At 33.5% G+C, this 16,951-nt stretch overlaps 1 protein-coding gene across 1 annotated transcript in view; it reads right to left on the bottom strand.

Annotated features, from left to right (window-relative positions):
* Positions 1-1,349: 1,349 nt before the first annotated feature.
* LOC114335594 (serine protease inhibitor 88Ea) overlaps positions 1,350-16,951 on the bottom strand; it is a 164,680-nt gene continuing 149,078 nt past the window's right edge. Inside the window, exon 5 of the mRNA XM_028285846.2 lies at positions 1,350-10,221. Coding sequence (XP_028141647.1) covers positions 9,940-10,221 — 282 coding nt within the window. The 3' untranslated portion in view covers positions 1,350-9,939. The remainder of the gene's footprint in view (positions 10,222-16,951) is intronic.

Genomic DNA, 16,951 nt, shown 5'->3' with positions numbered 1-16,951 from the left:
TGTGTTTCATTACTATATTTAAATGAAATTAATCGTTGCCGCTCCACAAATTATTTTACTTATGTTGTGTTTATATGATCTGTAAGTTTCATCGATTCAAAGTGCTTATTTTTGAAAAAATTTGGTTTCAAAATAAAATTTTAAAAAATTTAAATTTTGAAAAATATGCTTTTTTTCAAAATAACTTAAAAACTGTTAGAGATACCAAAAATCTCGAAAAACAAAAAAAGTCAGATTTTCTTTTCTGAATATCATGTATTTTTTGTTTTTCTGTTAGACAAAAATTGATTAAGATTTGGTGTTTCTAAATTTGCATACATTCGTGATCAGTGACTCGTTCAACCTCTTTTATCTACAGCCCTTTTAATAATAAGGACTTTCAACCGATGAAACTTACAGATCATGTAAACAATATATACACGAGTCAAGAAACTTGTGAAGTCGTAACGATTAAGTTCATTTAAGATACTAATCAGGGGGTAATTTTCTCGATTTTTTTTACCAAAACCAAAAGGGACTAACTTTATTTTGAGCGTAACTTGTTTAATTTTGATGCTAGAAATTTTTTTTATAAAACAAAAATGAAGCTTTTTTTAAACACTTTAAATAAGTTGTTATGAGTTTTCCCCGAAATGTGCTTCATTTTTGGTTATTTCACGTTAAAGTATTCCATTTGGAATTTGACGAATATGAACCTATTTTTCATTAGCAATAACTCTGCTTCTACTAGGTGTAGAGACATGATATATACACCATTTTTCTTAAATTTTTTACAGGCTATTTTTTGCTAAGAATATTTTTTCGACAAAATTCTTACTATTTGCGTTATTTGTGAAAAACCGTCTAAAAGCGTAGTTATTTTGTTGAAAAAATGAACATATTCATTGGCAAATAACTCGAAAAGTATTGACTTAGTGAAAAAACTCTATAGAACAAAAGTTACTTAAAATTAGCCAGTTTATCCATTTCCTGACTTTCTTTGGACGAATATTTTCTCACCCCCAAAAGGGGGTGAAAACCACCCCCAGGGCAAAAGCACATATCGGCACAATATCACTTTTTTTCTTTGACTTGTTAGCTATGTGTATGCCAAATTTCATGTCAATCCAAGCGGTTCTTTAAAATCTAGAGGTTTTGCAATATTTTACCGTTAAAGAACGGACTATAAGGTATATTAGGTTCATTCGAACTATTTTTGGTCTCAGAATATGTGATTTAATTTATGACCTGTATTTTCGTTACACGCTGTATTTCCAGCTCATTTTCTTAGTAAAACATATTCCAGATTACTTTCATCTTCTCGTACAGGGACAGGGGTATAGACGAGGATTAATAAATTACCTTAAAACTTAATCTTAATAAATGTTTAATCTATCACTTTAATACATACAATAAAACAGTCACTGAAGTCTGAGCTAATTTTATAAAGAGTATTGTTCTTGCAAGTGCACAAAAAACAATATTTTTATATACTAGGGCGGTCCGATAAGTACTTGGCCTCCAAAAGAAAAACGAAAATTTTGGAAAAGTGGTGATTTATTTTTGAACATTCTCTCCTCCTCCTTTTGAACAGTCTCGTTTTAGCTTGATACACTTGACCCAGTGATGCTTCACTTTCTTTAACTCGTCTGAAAAATACGTTATCTCGAGGTCTACGAAATACACATAGTTTCAAAAGTTATGAATCACCCCTCGTATTCACGATGTTTACGCTTTTATAAATCCGTATCTTTATCACATATTTAATGAGCCTTTTTTTTATAAAAAATATACCTTTTTTGGTTTTTTATTTTATTTGATTACCCATTTAATTGACCTGGTTTTGCCAAGGTGTAAACATTTGAAAAAATTCTGGTGAAATTTTTGAAAACGTGATTAAAAATGAATCGTACTTTAATTTCTGAGTTGGACCGTATAAGGATTATCGATTTAGTTGAAGAAGGCTATTCACAGCGGTTCGTGGAGGAAAGAGTGGGTGTTTCTCAGAGTGATGTCTCACGGATATGGAATAGGTTCCTGGAGACAATCTCGATACGGAATACAGTCGGTCTGGTTGACCCCGAGTTACCAATGATCGACAGAATAGATATATCAGAATTTCCATCGGTAGAAATTCTTCTATGTCTGTGCCAGCCCTCCAAAGAGAATTCAGGCATGCTACAGGAGTCAGAGTATCGTTGTCTACAATAAGAAGAAGAATTTTAGACTCAGGTTTGAGGAGACGCCGACCAATAAGAGTTCCTCAGCTACAACCTAGACATGTTTTGGACCGCCTCCAGTGGGCTCAAGAACACATACAGCTCCCATAAGAGTTTTGGAATTTGGTGCTTTTTTCAGACGGGACCAGAATCTGTTTAAATAGTGATAACCGGCGAATTCGTGTGTGGCGAGAGCCAACAAGAGCTGCACAACTAGCCACATACGAATTCGTCGGTTATCACTATTTAAACAAATTCTGGACCCGTTTGAAAAAAGCACAAAATTCCAAAACTGTTGGGGGAGCTGTATGTGTTCTTGAGCCCACTGGAGGCGGTCCAAAACATGTCTAGATTGTAGCTGAGGAACTCTTATCGGTTGACAACTCCTCAAACCTGAGTCTAAAATTATTCTTCTTATTGTAGCCAACGATACTCTGACTCCTGTAGCATGCCTGAATTCTCTTTGGAGGGCTGGTACAGACATAGAAGAATTTCTACAGATGGAAATTCTGATATATCTATTCTGTCGATCATTGGTAACTTGAGGGTTCAGGCCGAGCTCTATTCCGTATCGAGATTGTCTCCAGGAACCTAGGTATTCCATATCCGTGAGACATCACTCTGAGAAATACCCACTCTTTCCGCCACGAACCGCTGTGAATGGCTTTCTTCAACTAAATCGATAACTCTTGTACGGTCCAACTCAGAAATTAAAGTTCGATTCATTTTTAATCACGTTTTCAAAAATTTCACCAGAATAAATTTTTCAAATGTTTACACCTTGGCAAAACCAGGTCAATTAAATGGGTAATCAAATAAAATAAAAAAACCAAAAATGGTATATTTTTTTATAAAAAAGGCCCATTAAATATGTGATAAAGATACGGATTTATAAAAGCGTAAACATCGTGAATACGAGGGGTGATGCATAACTTTTTAAACTATGTGTAGGCTTACGTAGCGGCGATGAACTCCTCATTCAACTTAAATTTCTGCTCGACGGGTGACTTTTTCAAGTTAGAAAACAAAAAAAAGTTGTACATGGCCAAGTCTGGAGAATGCAGTGGATGGGATAGTAGTTCGTAGCCCAAATCCACTAATTTGTCAATGTGATGGCGGAGGTGTGAGCCGGTGCGTTGTCATGGTTGAAGAACACTTTTTTCTTCCCCAATTGGGGTTGCTTTTTCTGCAATTTGGCGTCGATTCGACCCAATAATGCAACACAGTAAAGCCTTGTGAACGTTTTGCCTTTTCCAGGAAGCTGATATAAATCACACTTTGTGAATCTCAGAAAACGGTGGCTATAATCTTTACGGCTGATAGGACAGTTTTTGCCTTCTTCGGAGTACGATCGCGGGGTGACCTCCACTGTATCGACTGATTCTTGGTTTCAATGAGTACCGGTGGATCCAAGTTTCGTCGACGGTTATGCGCTCTTTGATTTCACTAAGTGACTTTCCTTCCAAAAACAAAAATCGACTCCCTTGCCATTTTTCTATAATACCCAGACACGCTCGCTTCCACACGAGGTCAAAACAAAACTTATTCAGCTAAAACAGAATTCGTCTGATTCGGCTAAAATTTTGACATAGGCCGTTTACAAGAATATATTATACAATAATAGAAGATTCTCTTGCGATAGTGGCGTCATCGAGTGGAGTGGCTAAGTACTTATCGGATCACCCATATAGTTGGTCAAAAATAATATAGCGGTTAAAGTGGGACTTCTCAGATACGTATTAATGTTTACATTTTAATCACTGGGTGGCAAATGCTTAGTTCGCACTATTCTAGTATTTTAGGCTCAGTTACACGACGCTAGTAACTAATATAAAGTCACTAAAACCGAGTACCTACTGAATTTTAGTAGGTACTATTGTCGTGTAAATTGGTGTTTTATATTCCAGTAGGGTACTCAAATACCAGTCGAGTAAATACAAAGTAATCCCATTTACTGAAACGAGTAGGTTTACACACCAATACTTCTCCCACGCAATACTCGACTGTATGATGCACTAGCACCGTAGAGACCGGTTACTAGGGCTTACAATACCGAACTAAAATCTGAATAACGGTATTTGATATTTGAAATATCGGGCTACCGGTAATAAAACCGGTATTCTAATGTCTAGTCTAATTTCTAAAAAAATACTTATATTAGGTTTGTTAACTGCCAGACTTTGAAAATACACTTTCGGAAGGTACTGATGTGGCAGGTATTGACAAATAATATTTTACAGCCAAATAAATAATCGCTTTATATTGCCGACACCGCCGCTTCTCTACAGGGTGATTGATTAGTAGGGTAAAGCTCAATAGCTCCGCTATAGTAATAGATAGCAATAAAAGTTAATAACAAAAATTTTAGCCACCTTTGAGCTTCACATTACAAAATTAGTTATAATGTTACAGGGTGTTCGATAACACAGTGGCAGACCTAACTTATGTTTTTTTTTAAATGGAACACCCTATATTTTATTTTATATTCAAAATCCTGTTAACTTCTCCATCACAAAAATATAAAGGTTTGTAATGTTATACAGGGCATTTACAAAGTTATAAAGAATTTTGTATGAAAATCGTAACAAGTTCAACTCCCTGTATAAATAAAAATAAGCACAACAGCAATGGTTTATTAATGCCACATTTTTTTATTTATTGTCAAAATTTTTAAGAATTATTGATTAAGAATTATACATTATTTTCTCAGTAATGTTAAATGGAACACCCTGTATTTTATATCATTATTGAAAAGTAACATTAACGTACTTTAATTTTTATATAACATTCCCTATGCCCAAATTTATTAGTTTTCGAGATATTTTCATTTTTCAGAGCAAATTATTTTAGGTGTTTAAATTTATCTAAATTTTAAGTAAGCCATGACTGAATTGACAATTGAAGATTACCGATTATCAATCCGGTAATCAATGTAACACTGTAGCAAATAAAGAAATAAAAATAATAAGACAATTAAACACTACTTTTGTATGTAAATGTAACAATGTAACAAATAAAGAACGAAACAATTTATCAGTAATACATTTTGCAAAAAAACATGTTTGAATAAATTAGAAGCTACTTTTAATAAAATCTTTTTAATATTTAATTACATAAGGTGTTCAAAATTATCTCCTAACACATTTATGTACGCCTAAAAACGATCATTGAATGAGCTACTTACTCTACGGAGCATTTGTAAATTAACACATCGAAATACACTTTGTATTCTATCTTTCATCTCATCCCTTGTTGTTAGAGGTATTTTATAAACTTCATTATTAACGTAACTCCAAAAAAAATCAGTCCAGTTTATTAAATTCTGGTGATTTGGGTGGCCACGCTACTGGTCCATTGAAAAATGAAAATATCTCGAAAACTAATAAATTTAGACATAGGGTATGTTATCTAAAAATTAAAGTACGGTAATGGTACTTTTCAATAGTGATATAAAATACAGGGTGTCCCATTTAAAATTACTGAGAAAATGATGTACTTGCGTTTTGACTCACCCTGTATTTGATATAAAGAAAATTAGCAATATCGACCATTCTTAAAAATTTTGACAATACGTTAAAAAATATGGCGTTAATAAACCATTGTTGTTTTGCTTATTTTTATTTATACAGGGAGTTGAACTTGTTACGATTTTCATATAAAATTGGTTATAACTTTGTAAATACCCTGTATAACATAACAAACATTTATACATATTTTTGTGATGGAGAAGTTAACAGGATTTCGAATTTAAAATAAAATATAGGGTGTTCCATTTAACAAACATAAGTTTGGTCTGCCACTGTGTTATCGAACACCCTATAACATTCTAACTAATTTTGTAATGTGAAGCTCAAAGGTGGCTAAAATTTTTGTTATTAACTTTTATTGCTATCTATTACTATAGCGGAGCTATTGAGCTTTACCCTACTAATCAATCACCCTGTATATTATAGTGCCATACTTGGTTCGGTATGAGTAATAAATATGCCTCTGATATAGATTTTAATAAAACGGAATTGTTTGTTTATCTTCAAAAATAATTATTGTAATTAATTAATATTATTTTAAATTAGATTTATATCGTGCATAAATTCAATTTTTATCAACTAATGTAATACCAAAATACCGGTATTTTTAGATAAATACCGGTTTTTACTATCGGACAAAAATTGTCCGTGATTCCGGTATTCGGAATCCCGGTATTGTAAGCCATACCGGTTACACACTCCTAGTAGTTATTACTAGTAATTAGTTGAGGTCCTACGAAGTCTCGGATAGCGCGTCTACACATTAAAAAATGATTTTAGCGTGAGTGCAGCCGTCACTATCCCTGTGGAACACTTGTCTCCAATACTCGCCCCAGTAACTCACACGAGTTACTAGCGTCATCTAACTGAGCCTTTTAGTTGAGTAGCGAGCAACGAACTGTCAACACTGATGGAATCGCCATGAAGCAAATTTAATGGCGCCAGGATGAGATAGAAGATAATCAGGTAAAGGAGGGAAGATAATCGCCAGACAGTGCTAGTCAGGTACGTTGTAGTTGTAGCAAATTTTACCTGACAAATTCTCGTGTCTCTCTCATGTCTCTCTAGAAGTGCTAGAACCTCTCTCTTGTATGTTGGCGCCTATCTCGCTTCACTGTTGGAATGGGACGGGGCCATTCCATCAGTGTTGACAGTTCGTTGGTAGCGAGTAATTTAGTAAACCAACTTTTCTGAACAACAAAACTTCAGTCGAGTAGATTAGTATAAGGCTAATTTAGTTACCTAATTTAAGTCGATCCTTAACCTTCACCTAATCGATCCATTCTATTCTATATTTTTGGACGAGTAGCACCTCCCACCAGGAGTCCGTGCTCACTGGTTCACCGGCTAAACAAATCAGAACCAGTCGAGTTCATTAGTTGCCGCAAAAATTTCATAATTTTGGTTGTAATCAGCACCATCATCAATCAGCCAATCGCGTCCACTGATGGGCATAGGCCTCAGTTATTTCCAGTGTTCTCTACACTGGGCTGGTTATAGCCAGTTTTCTGCTACTCTTTTTATTTCAGTGGTCGTCCTCTTCTTCTTTTATAGTTTCGGGCGTCCATTCCATGACTCGCCGTGTCCATTGTCCAGCTTATGTTCTAGCTAAGTGCCCTGCCCAGTTCCACTTACGCGTCGTAGCTCTTTGGATGACGTTTCGAACTCCTGATCTTTGCCTGATTTGTTGGTTTTTTCTGTGGTCTCGAAAGCTCACGTTCAGCATTGCACGTTCCATGGTTCGTTGTGTAACTCTTTGTGTAACGAGTTTATTCGCGGATTTTTACGCCAGTGTTAAAGTCTCTGCTTCATTTTGTACAGCAAAACACATTGGTTATAAATCTTTCGCTTGAGACACATGGGAATTGAACTTTTCAAAAAAAGTTCAATTTGGTTGTAATACTGCTTGTAATTTTGTTATTGTAGGAATCGCATTTCTTAATAGGGTAACTTTCCGCTGTATTTGAGAGTTCATTAACAGAAAATTTACACAAGTTTTAAACATTCTAAAACTAGCGAAGTATTCTTTGAAATTTTTCAATGCTAATTCCTTCAGAAGACAATAATTGGTAGCTCCTAGTTTATCTCTTCTAATCGATCCATTTTCGTATCCATAGCTTCTTTTTATTAATTACACAAATTTCCTCACTCATCTCTTCTAAAATAGCTGTTACGATTAGCTTAATCAGTTTATTAGCTTCATTGCGTTTTAGTTGGCGAGCGGCAGCAACCCCTAAAATGATGTTATACCGACCACGAAAATCAACTTTAAGGTGAATGAGCAATTTTAGTCATTCTTTATGTTTTCGAGGTTCCTGAATCTGAATATGAAGTGTATTTTTATCTAAAATTGGTGGAACATGTTCAAAAATTAAATTTTATGCAAACATGCGAAAAATAAATTTAGATGATTTGTCAACTTTAACTAGTTGTATCTTTGGTTGCTGTAAATATTTCCTATCGAAAATTTTATCATATCTTTGAACTGTTTATAAGATAAATCTTTGATAACAATGAGATTTGTCCGAGATGTTTAAACATTTTGAGTTGTTAATTCTTAAACATTTTGTCGTCAGATTTCGTTAGTTTCATGTTTAGATGCTTAATAAAGTTGGTTGACAAACTTTTTAGTTTATAATTTTAATTAACACACCATTAAAACCATGAAGTCATGAAAAAGTGTTCTGGAAAATTTCAAGTCAAAATAATATGCAATAGGAAAAAATTTATGTGACTTTATAGACGAGTGGCACTCCCCCCAAAAAACGCTTATTTCTCGAGATACTGACCACGGTGTGGTGAACGGCTAATTTTGGTTATACTTTATGTTTTTGATGATGCTGAAAACGAACATGAAGTTTATTTTGAATTTTAACGACGTTCTACACCTTCGTTGCGGGGTATGCCTCTCAGAGGAAAGGGGGGAAACTTATATGCAAGCGAAAGTTGGTAACAATACATTTATATCAGAATACTCAAATCATATGTTTCAGTATTGAATATTTTATAAAAATAAATTATAATAAATTGCGGAAATTACGGAATTATTTATAATAAATAAATTAAAAATAAATGGTACGGTAAACAATCGTCATTTTCTAATATGTTATTCCTTACAAAAAAACCTTTAATTTAAGCACAAATAATTAAAAATCGTAAATTTGGGTCAAAAGTTATTAACTTTTTAAGAATTCCAATAAGAGTCCATGTTAAAACTTAACTTTGACTCTTAATAGTAATTAAACGGCACGGTAAAACAATTTTTAAAAAATCAAGTCTTAGTTTTTTTAAGTAAACTATAACATACTAAAATTTCATGCAAATCCTTAATTCTTTGCCGAAGGTGTAGAACGTCGTTAAGTGGGGGAACATTGTCCAAATTGCAATTTTACCCTAAAATTATGTCTTTTTGCGTTTAACTCGCTACGACTCTGTTCCATCTTAATATTTTGTTCTGAAATTTTTATAGTATATATTTCTCACCTTTCTGAAGACAATGGGAATTGTTTCAATTTTTCAGTCTTATTATAATAAAAGTTAGGATTTTTTTAAAGTAAAAATAAATTTCATATTCGGATTCAGCGATCTCGACAACATAAATAATGACTAAAATTTGCCATTCACCTATCATGGTAGCTTTTTCGATTTCTAAGCCTCAAATTAGGGGTGTACCGCTCACCTATAGGCTGTTCTTCTTAAATAGAATCAACTTACTTGTGAACTGTACTCGAACAAGTGCGAATGATTTTTGGGTAGTATCGCAGTATTTTACCTAGTGTGCCTTTTAGTTACTCCGCTATTCGACTAAACTACTAGCATAGTGCGAACTAGGCATATACATAGTAATTTATTTATATAGTTCCAGTTCTCTAGACTAGCATTATTAGAACCATTTATAATTATTGTTTAAAATTAGTAAAAACTATGTAGGAATATTTGAAATACTTATGTGAGATGGTAAAAGTAATATTTGCTCATTTTAAAGCTAAACAGGTGGTATATATCACGTCATAATTAAATACTAAATAATTAAATTTAGATAATAAAACAAATAATTTGCTATGCACCAAAAAGATATGTACGAAAATACTCAGTCGGTAGTAGTTCTAACATTTCCTCTATCTACCAAATTTATACAAATTGTTATAACATTGGATTCATTGTGTAGTTTTGAAAAGGTTGCTAACATTCCATTGTATTAGACTACATTTTTCCTAATAAGGCCTTCTAAAAATCCCACTAAAAAGAACGGCTCTTTCCATCTTTTCATAAATAACATAAATAAACGGATGGTTGCAAACAAATTGCGCCGGTTCGGCTGGTCTGCTCGATCTAAAACTGAAGAACGTAGTTGCAGCTGCTGCCTTAGTTCCGTCTTCATTAACCTCAATTTTAGCTTTGTGTAACGATCCTCCGAGAGTCACTTTGCTTTCAGATAGGAATGATAGGTCTGAGGTGGGTTCAAAGAGATCTCCTACTCCCATATATTGGAGAATCTACAAGAAAATTAGTGATTAATAATGATGAAAGGGTTGATAATGCGAGTTCATTATACAAATAGGATATAGTAATTGAGTCAATACTCGCAATCTTAAGTTTGTATTTTATTAGTTGTTATATAATCATGGGGCAACCGGTTTCGAGTCTTACAATATTTGACTCATCATCAGGCCCAGTACAAAAAGTCTTCACAATACAAACTACAAGCTAAAATCACAAAACGAGAGACATGTACATATAAATATATAAAACATAAAAAACAACTTTGTCTTGGTTTTAATCACATACACTAAAGCCAAACAACTATAGTATTGAACTTAATAGTCTATACTAGTCTACAGCATGTAAAAATGAGACATTTTGTCATTGGGAGCGACCAATCTGATGAGAATATCAATCATGAGAAATCAATTCTCATCAGATTGGTCGCTCCCAATGACAAAATGTCTCATTTTTACATGCTATAGACTATAGACTATTGAGTTCAATACTATACAGTTGTTTGGCTTTAGTGTATGTGATTAAAACCAAGACAAAGTTGTTTTTTATGTTTTATATATGTATATGTACATGTCTCTCGTTTTGTGATTTTAGCTTGTAGTTTGTATTGTGAAGACTTTTGTACTGGGCCTGATGACGAGTTATATATTATAAGACTCGAAACCGGTTGCCCCATGATTATATAACAACTAATAAAATTCAAACTTAAGATTGCGAGTATTGACTCAATTACTATATCCTATTTGTAGTGATTAATACTAATCATCCAGTCGGGATAGCATTTGATGCATGACGAGCTACGCAAAATTTTATTATTCTTACCTTTACGGGGTCAATAGTAGTGTAAATTTAAAATCGCGACTGGATTCCGGCGTTCTGTTAGGCGCAATCTTGATTTTAAAGGAGAACCGATGTTGATTAATACTTTTGCCATTTTCAACTTTTCGACAAACATGGTAGCAACTGAAATTGTTCCAAATGCGATCTCCTACAATTTCCTTTGAACAGTTTTTCTTCGCACGCCGATATTTTCCGAATTTAGGGAGAAAATAGTTATTAGGGGGAAATAATTATTATTGAACTGAATCTCGTACACTATTACTTTTACGACATAATTTTACATAAAAAAAAATGGAGAGAATTATATTTTATACAATTTTCATTTTTTTGTTAAAATCATTAGTTAAGGTTTTAGGTTCGCTTTTGTTTATGGCTAGCTGCTGATCACGTTAGCTTCTAGGGTTCGTTAATTGCTTGTGTCTCGTTAGGCTTGTCGTAGTTAGCCTCGTTAGCCTGAGTCCTTAAATGTCGATTCTAACACAAAAAATCAAAGAAATCAAAATCATATAAAATTTATTCCTTTCTATTTTTGTTTATGTACATTTATCCATTTATGTCGTAAAGTTGATAATAAATGAGATAATTCTATAATTATATTGCATAATATAGCACAAAAAAAATTGCAAGGACGAAATAATTGTAGGGCATCGCAATTGCAACAATTTAAGTCCTTGCCATTTTCTCGTGAGTTTAAAATGGCCGGGCTATGGAAACCTTTATAACCATTTCCTGTAAGATCTTATGCTCGCGCCTTTACTGCATACGTAAGACCTTAAATACAATCCAACTTGCTTATTGCTTGTTGAACCCGAATAGCCTTCGTGCCAAGCAAAAGTTTTCCTACAACCAGGATATTCCAACAACCAATGATTGGTGGCTAGTAAAAACGTTTTGTGACCTCAAATTTCTATTCCTTAAAGCAGGATATTCCTATAACCGGTATTCTAATAAGCAGGCTTGACTGTATTGATTTTAGCAAAAAAATGAAAGAGATCAAAATTGTATCAAATATAATTTTCTCAATTTTTGTTTACGTACAATTATGTCGTAATGTTAATAATAATCTAGATACAATTCGATAATTGTAGCTCACTTCTTCGTCTTGCAGTACCGTCTCCTATCGGAGGTTGGCTACCATCACAGCAATCTTAACTTTGTTGGCTGCAGCTCTGAACAACTGTATTGAACTGCACCCATACCACTCCCTTAAATTTCGCAACCAGGAAATCCTCCTACGTCCCACATTTCTCTTTCCCGAGATTTTTCCTTTCGGATTATGAGTCTTAGCAGAGAGTACTTTTCTCCACTCATTATGTGGCCTAGATATTCCAGTTTTTTCGTTTGTATGGTTTTTATGACTTCGCATTCCTTCCCCATCTTCAGCAAAATATATTGATTTGTTACTCTTTCTGTCCATGGTATTTTCCACATTCTCCTGTAGCACCACATCTCGAATGCCTCAACGTTTTTGATGTTTATTTTTTTCAGTGTCCAAGCTTCCATGCCGTACAGCAGAACGGAGAAAACACAGCACCTTAATATTCTCGTTCTTAAGTTTATATTTATGTCCCGGCTGCATAGGAACTTTTTCATTTTGACAAACGATTGTCTCGCTATCTCTATTCGCCGTTTGATTTCTCTTGTCTGGTCACTAGTATCAGTGAACCAAACCCTTAAATATTTGTAGGACGTAACTCTTTCAACTGGCTGATTATTTATGGTTAAATTCACATTGGTGTATAGCTTCTTTGTTACAATCATGGATTTAGTCTTTTTGATGTTCAGTTTTAGACCATACTTAATGAGCTCAAATAGCCCTACCGCTATTTTGCCCCTTAACAAGGAAACTATTGACCGCACAAAAAAAAATAAAAAAAAATAAATTGTAGGAGATTGTTTTTGCAATAATTTCAGTCAAAATTAGTGAAAATGGTAGAGATATTGAGCATAAACGGCTCTTTAAAATGGTCCTTTAAAATCAGGACAGCGCGGCGGCAAAGGCAACGGCGGAATTCAGTCGCGATTTTAAATTTACACTAGATACTATTGACCCTCTCTAAAGGTTAGAATAATACAGTTTCGGCAGCTCGCCATGCAAGGTTAGACCTTTTTTTTTGTCTAACCCGACTAGACTATAAGGAACATGATATGAAAACGTTCTTTTTTTGTTAAATATTAATGAAAAATTATAATTTTACAGATACAGCTAAAAATGATGATGATTATATACATTTTTAGTAAGATTGTTAAAACTGACAGTATGTAAAAATGTATTACTAAAGTTATGTACAATAATAAATAATATCTATACCTACTTTTATACTAACCTGAAATATTGCTATAGGTACATCTATTTACAAAATAATACTTAATATGTATGACTAAATTAGCGATCGGGGATAGATCCTTTAACCTATTCAAAGGTTAACCTAATATATTTCAATATACTAAGATTTTAAAGTAGGTACCTACCCCGAAAAATAAAAAGACTTAATGGAAGAAAATGACAGACTTAAAAAAGATAAAGACAGAACTCGAGTCTATTTAGGCACAGTATAAAGAGGGACAGTAGAACCACTCTCCGAAAAATTGGAAGTAAAATCTGTAGTCGCGCATGGCGACCGCGCAATGTTGGCAGTCGCTTTTGCCCCACTCTCGCATTGCTATTCGCATAGAAACGTACGGCTTTTAACAGAGAAAACCCGCATCCACCACTGGTGAATTACCAATTGCGTACTGCCGGTATTACTTCCTGAGATCAAAGCGCCGACAGAAGAGTGATTTTACTGTGGAACCTCTATATACTGTGATTTAGGTATATTTAACGTTGTGACAAACGAAAATTAAACGATCTACACAATATACAGTTTATTCGCCTAAGCTATGCACTAGATGTAAACATTGATTGACAGTGATGTCATCATCAGGCACATAGAGATGGCTATTTAAATAAATAATTTATTTTGGTATCCATTTTACGGCGTAGCACTACTACTACTGCTTATAGAGGAAAAGCATAAGATAATGGAAAAATCGATCTTTTGTTACTGCTCATTCTCATATAGCAAAATACAACATTGGACAACAACCTTTACATCCATGAAACTAACATCTTACAACAGTGAAGGATTAAGCCATTTGTGGAATAAGACGATTGCTGGCCGTTGTGGTCAAAAAATAGCGTCACTCATTAGAAATTTAATTTTTTCTGTGCCTAACAAAATCGAAATTTTAAATCTGTAGGTATAGTGAAACATGTCAGGGCAAATTAGAAACGCCTTTTATGTGAACACAACAAATTAATGGAAACTGGGTAAACCTGGAGACAGATAACAAAAGATGCGACAAAAATATTTCTTAAAATTTAAAAGCCTACTTACTAGAAAATCAGCCCATTTTAAACAGTAAAGTCACTCCATCGTACTCTGGGCAAATTAGGAAAAAACAAGGAAAAGTTTACCAGCTATTTTATTGGTGGAATCGAATCTTAAGATTGCACATATCATTAATATAGGTATGCAAAGTCCGCATAAAGTGTGCTATTTTGTTATAAACAAATTAGCGCTCCGAAATCTTCGTTCGTTCAATTATTGCTCTGTAACTTCGAATGTTTTAACTTTAAACCAAAATCCCCAAATACAAATTCACCGTAATTTAATTATACACAGAGATTTTTTTCCATTTTCTTTGACCAAAATTTTCCTCGGAAAATCCGGGTTTTCCCAACAAAATCTTTAATTTTCAGTAGTAATTGCACAAGAGCTCTGAAATTCTATATTAATTTCAGAAGTCGAGTGCAATTTGTTGCGATTATTTCATGAATAAAACTGTTCAAAACCAAAATTTTATTGTAATTTATTTATGTAAGTACCATTAAACACACAGTTTTTATAAATATTTGACGATTGAAAGTCATCACTTTTATAATTTTTAAAACATTAATTGTCATTAATGTCACTGAAAGTATTTTTTCGTAGCAACGAAGGGCATCTGACGTAATATACTTAACGACGGGAGATTATAAAAAATTATCGATTTAATTCAGATTTCTGTAGCTTTCTATTGGTCAGAATCTCCTATGAATGAAATAATCAACTAAAATTTTAGGGAAGAAATTATTTATCAATAATAATTAAATAGCTTGGTAACAAAGCTTTTTTGTCGTATGTTATATTTCCGCAAACCAGCGATAATCTAGCAAATTGGTTAGCAATAATTAAATTGTTAATTAAAAATTACAGTTGAATAATAACCAGAATAATTATGATAAGTACACCTGAATAACTATTATTTTCGTATAAAAAGGCACTACACCTATTTAACGCACTTTACTTTACAAAATTGAAATTTGACTATTTGAACATCAGGAATGTTTTAAAGCTATAGATACACAATTTTGACCAATCAAATATCTCGGCAACTATTAGATTAAATTAAATTTAAAAAATTGTATTTGAAAGTATGCGGCCAGACGCTTCTTTTAAAAGAAAAAAGTTGAATTAGTAGCAGTGGTTCCTGAGATACACACGGTAAAATTTGACCGTCATTTGCGGCGAAGTTATAAACAATAAGAGGGTAATTTTCGAACCATTACCTTTTTATTTCGGTAAAAATACCAAAATTCCTATCAAAAACTAGGTTGAAGAAAACAGAATGTATTTAAAGTGCAAAATCGTTATACGATAACAAATATATTTTCTCGGTTTCCCTTAGAGTAATTTTCTTTATTTTTAAATCCAAAGTAACTCGAGTAGAACCACCTAACTAACGAACGTATTACTAGATGCCAAAAATGCTTGAGTTTTGTTATAAGAAATAAATAAATTCATTATAATAAAACTAAAGAATTTTTGCCATTTAGTAATAGCAATACGTTAGTTAGGTTACTCCAGTTACTTCGGATTAAAAAAAATGAAGAAAATTACTCCATGGGAATACAAGAAAATACATTTTTTTTAACGTATACCAATTTCAAACTTTGAGATTCTATTTTCTTCAACCTAGTTTTGATGGGGATTTTGGTATTTTTGGTATTTTTCACTCGTAATACCGATCTTTTTTATTATAATATACAATATGTTATGAGTCTGCTGAAGATATGAAAATTTGTATATAGAAAGAGGACGAAATAAAAAGGTAATAGAAGATTGGCCTCGAAGATTACCATCCTATTGTTTATAACTTAGTCGTAAATGCCGGTCAACTTTGACCGCTCAAATAGTCCAATTTCAATTCTGTAGAGTAATTAGATAAGTGGCGGCTGGTCAGAGGAAACAAGGGATGCTTAGCCGCTCCATAAATTCTTTACACATGTTACACTGTTTTGTTTACTTTGCTATTTTGCTTCGCGTTAGAGATATCGGAACAAGTTATTTGAACAGGTTGTTCCAGATATTATTCTAACCTCACCCACTAAATTTCATCACAAAATTCGCACTTCTGGTTTTTTCATTATTGTAGTCAGGATTCTAAAACTGGTTGTCCCGAGAGCGGATGCTGCCGGTAGGGAAGTCTCACTTGCCAATGCTCCGCGCAGCCCAGCAGCGTTTACGGAGACTCGGTCTCCTTAGCGCTGTATTATCGCTTAAAGCATATGCTGCCCGGAGATTGAGCAAGGGCGGCTGACCGGCCAGCAGCCTCCGCTCCAATTTTAGGATCCTGAATACAAATAATGAAAAAAACTAATAGTGCGAATTTTGTGATGAAATTTGGTATGTGGGGTTAGAATAATATTTGGAACAACTTGTTCAAATAACTTTTTTCGATATCTCTAACGCGAAGAAAAATATCGGAAATTTACCTTGTTTGTGGATTCGCAGTAGGCCGCGTTTAAAATTTAAATTTCAGTTGAGTATCTTAAAAAATGTGAACCTTCAATCTGTATGA

Source organism: Diabrotica virgifera, chromosome 2, assembly GCF_917563875.1.
Source record: "Diabrotica virgifera virgifera chromosome 2, PGI_DIABVI_V3a".
In the NCBI taxonomy this organism is placed as follows: Eukaryota; Metazoa; Arthropoda; class Insecta; order Coleoptera; family Chrysomelidae; genus Diabrotica; species Diabrotica virgifera.
The sequence above is the reverse complement of the archived record's forward strand: the minus strand, read 5'-3'. Positions and strand labels throughout refer to the sequence as shown.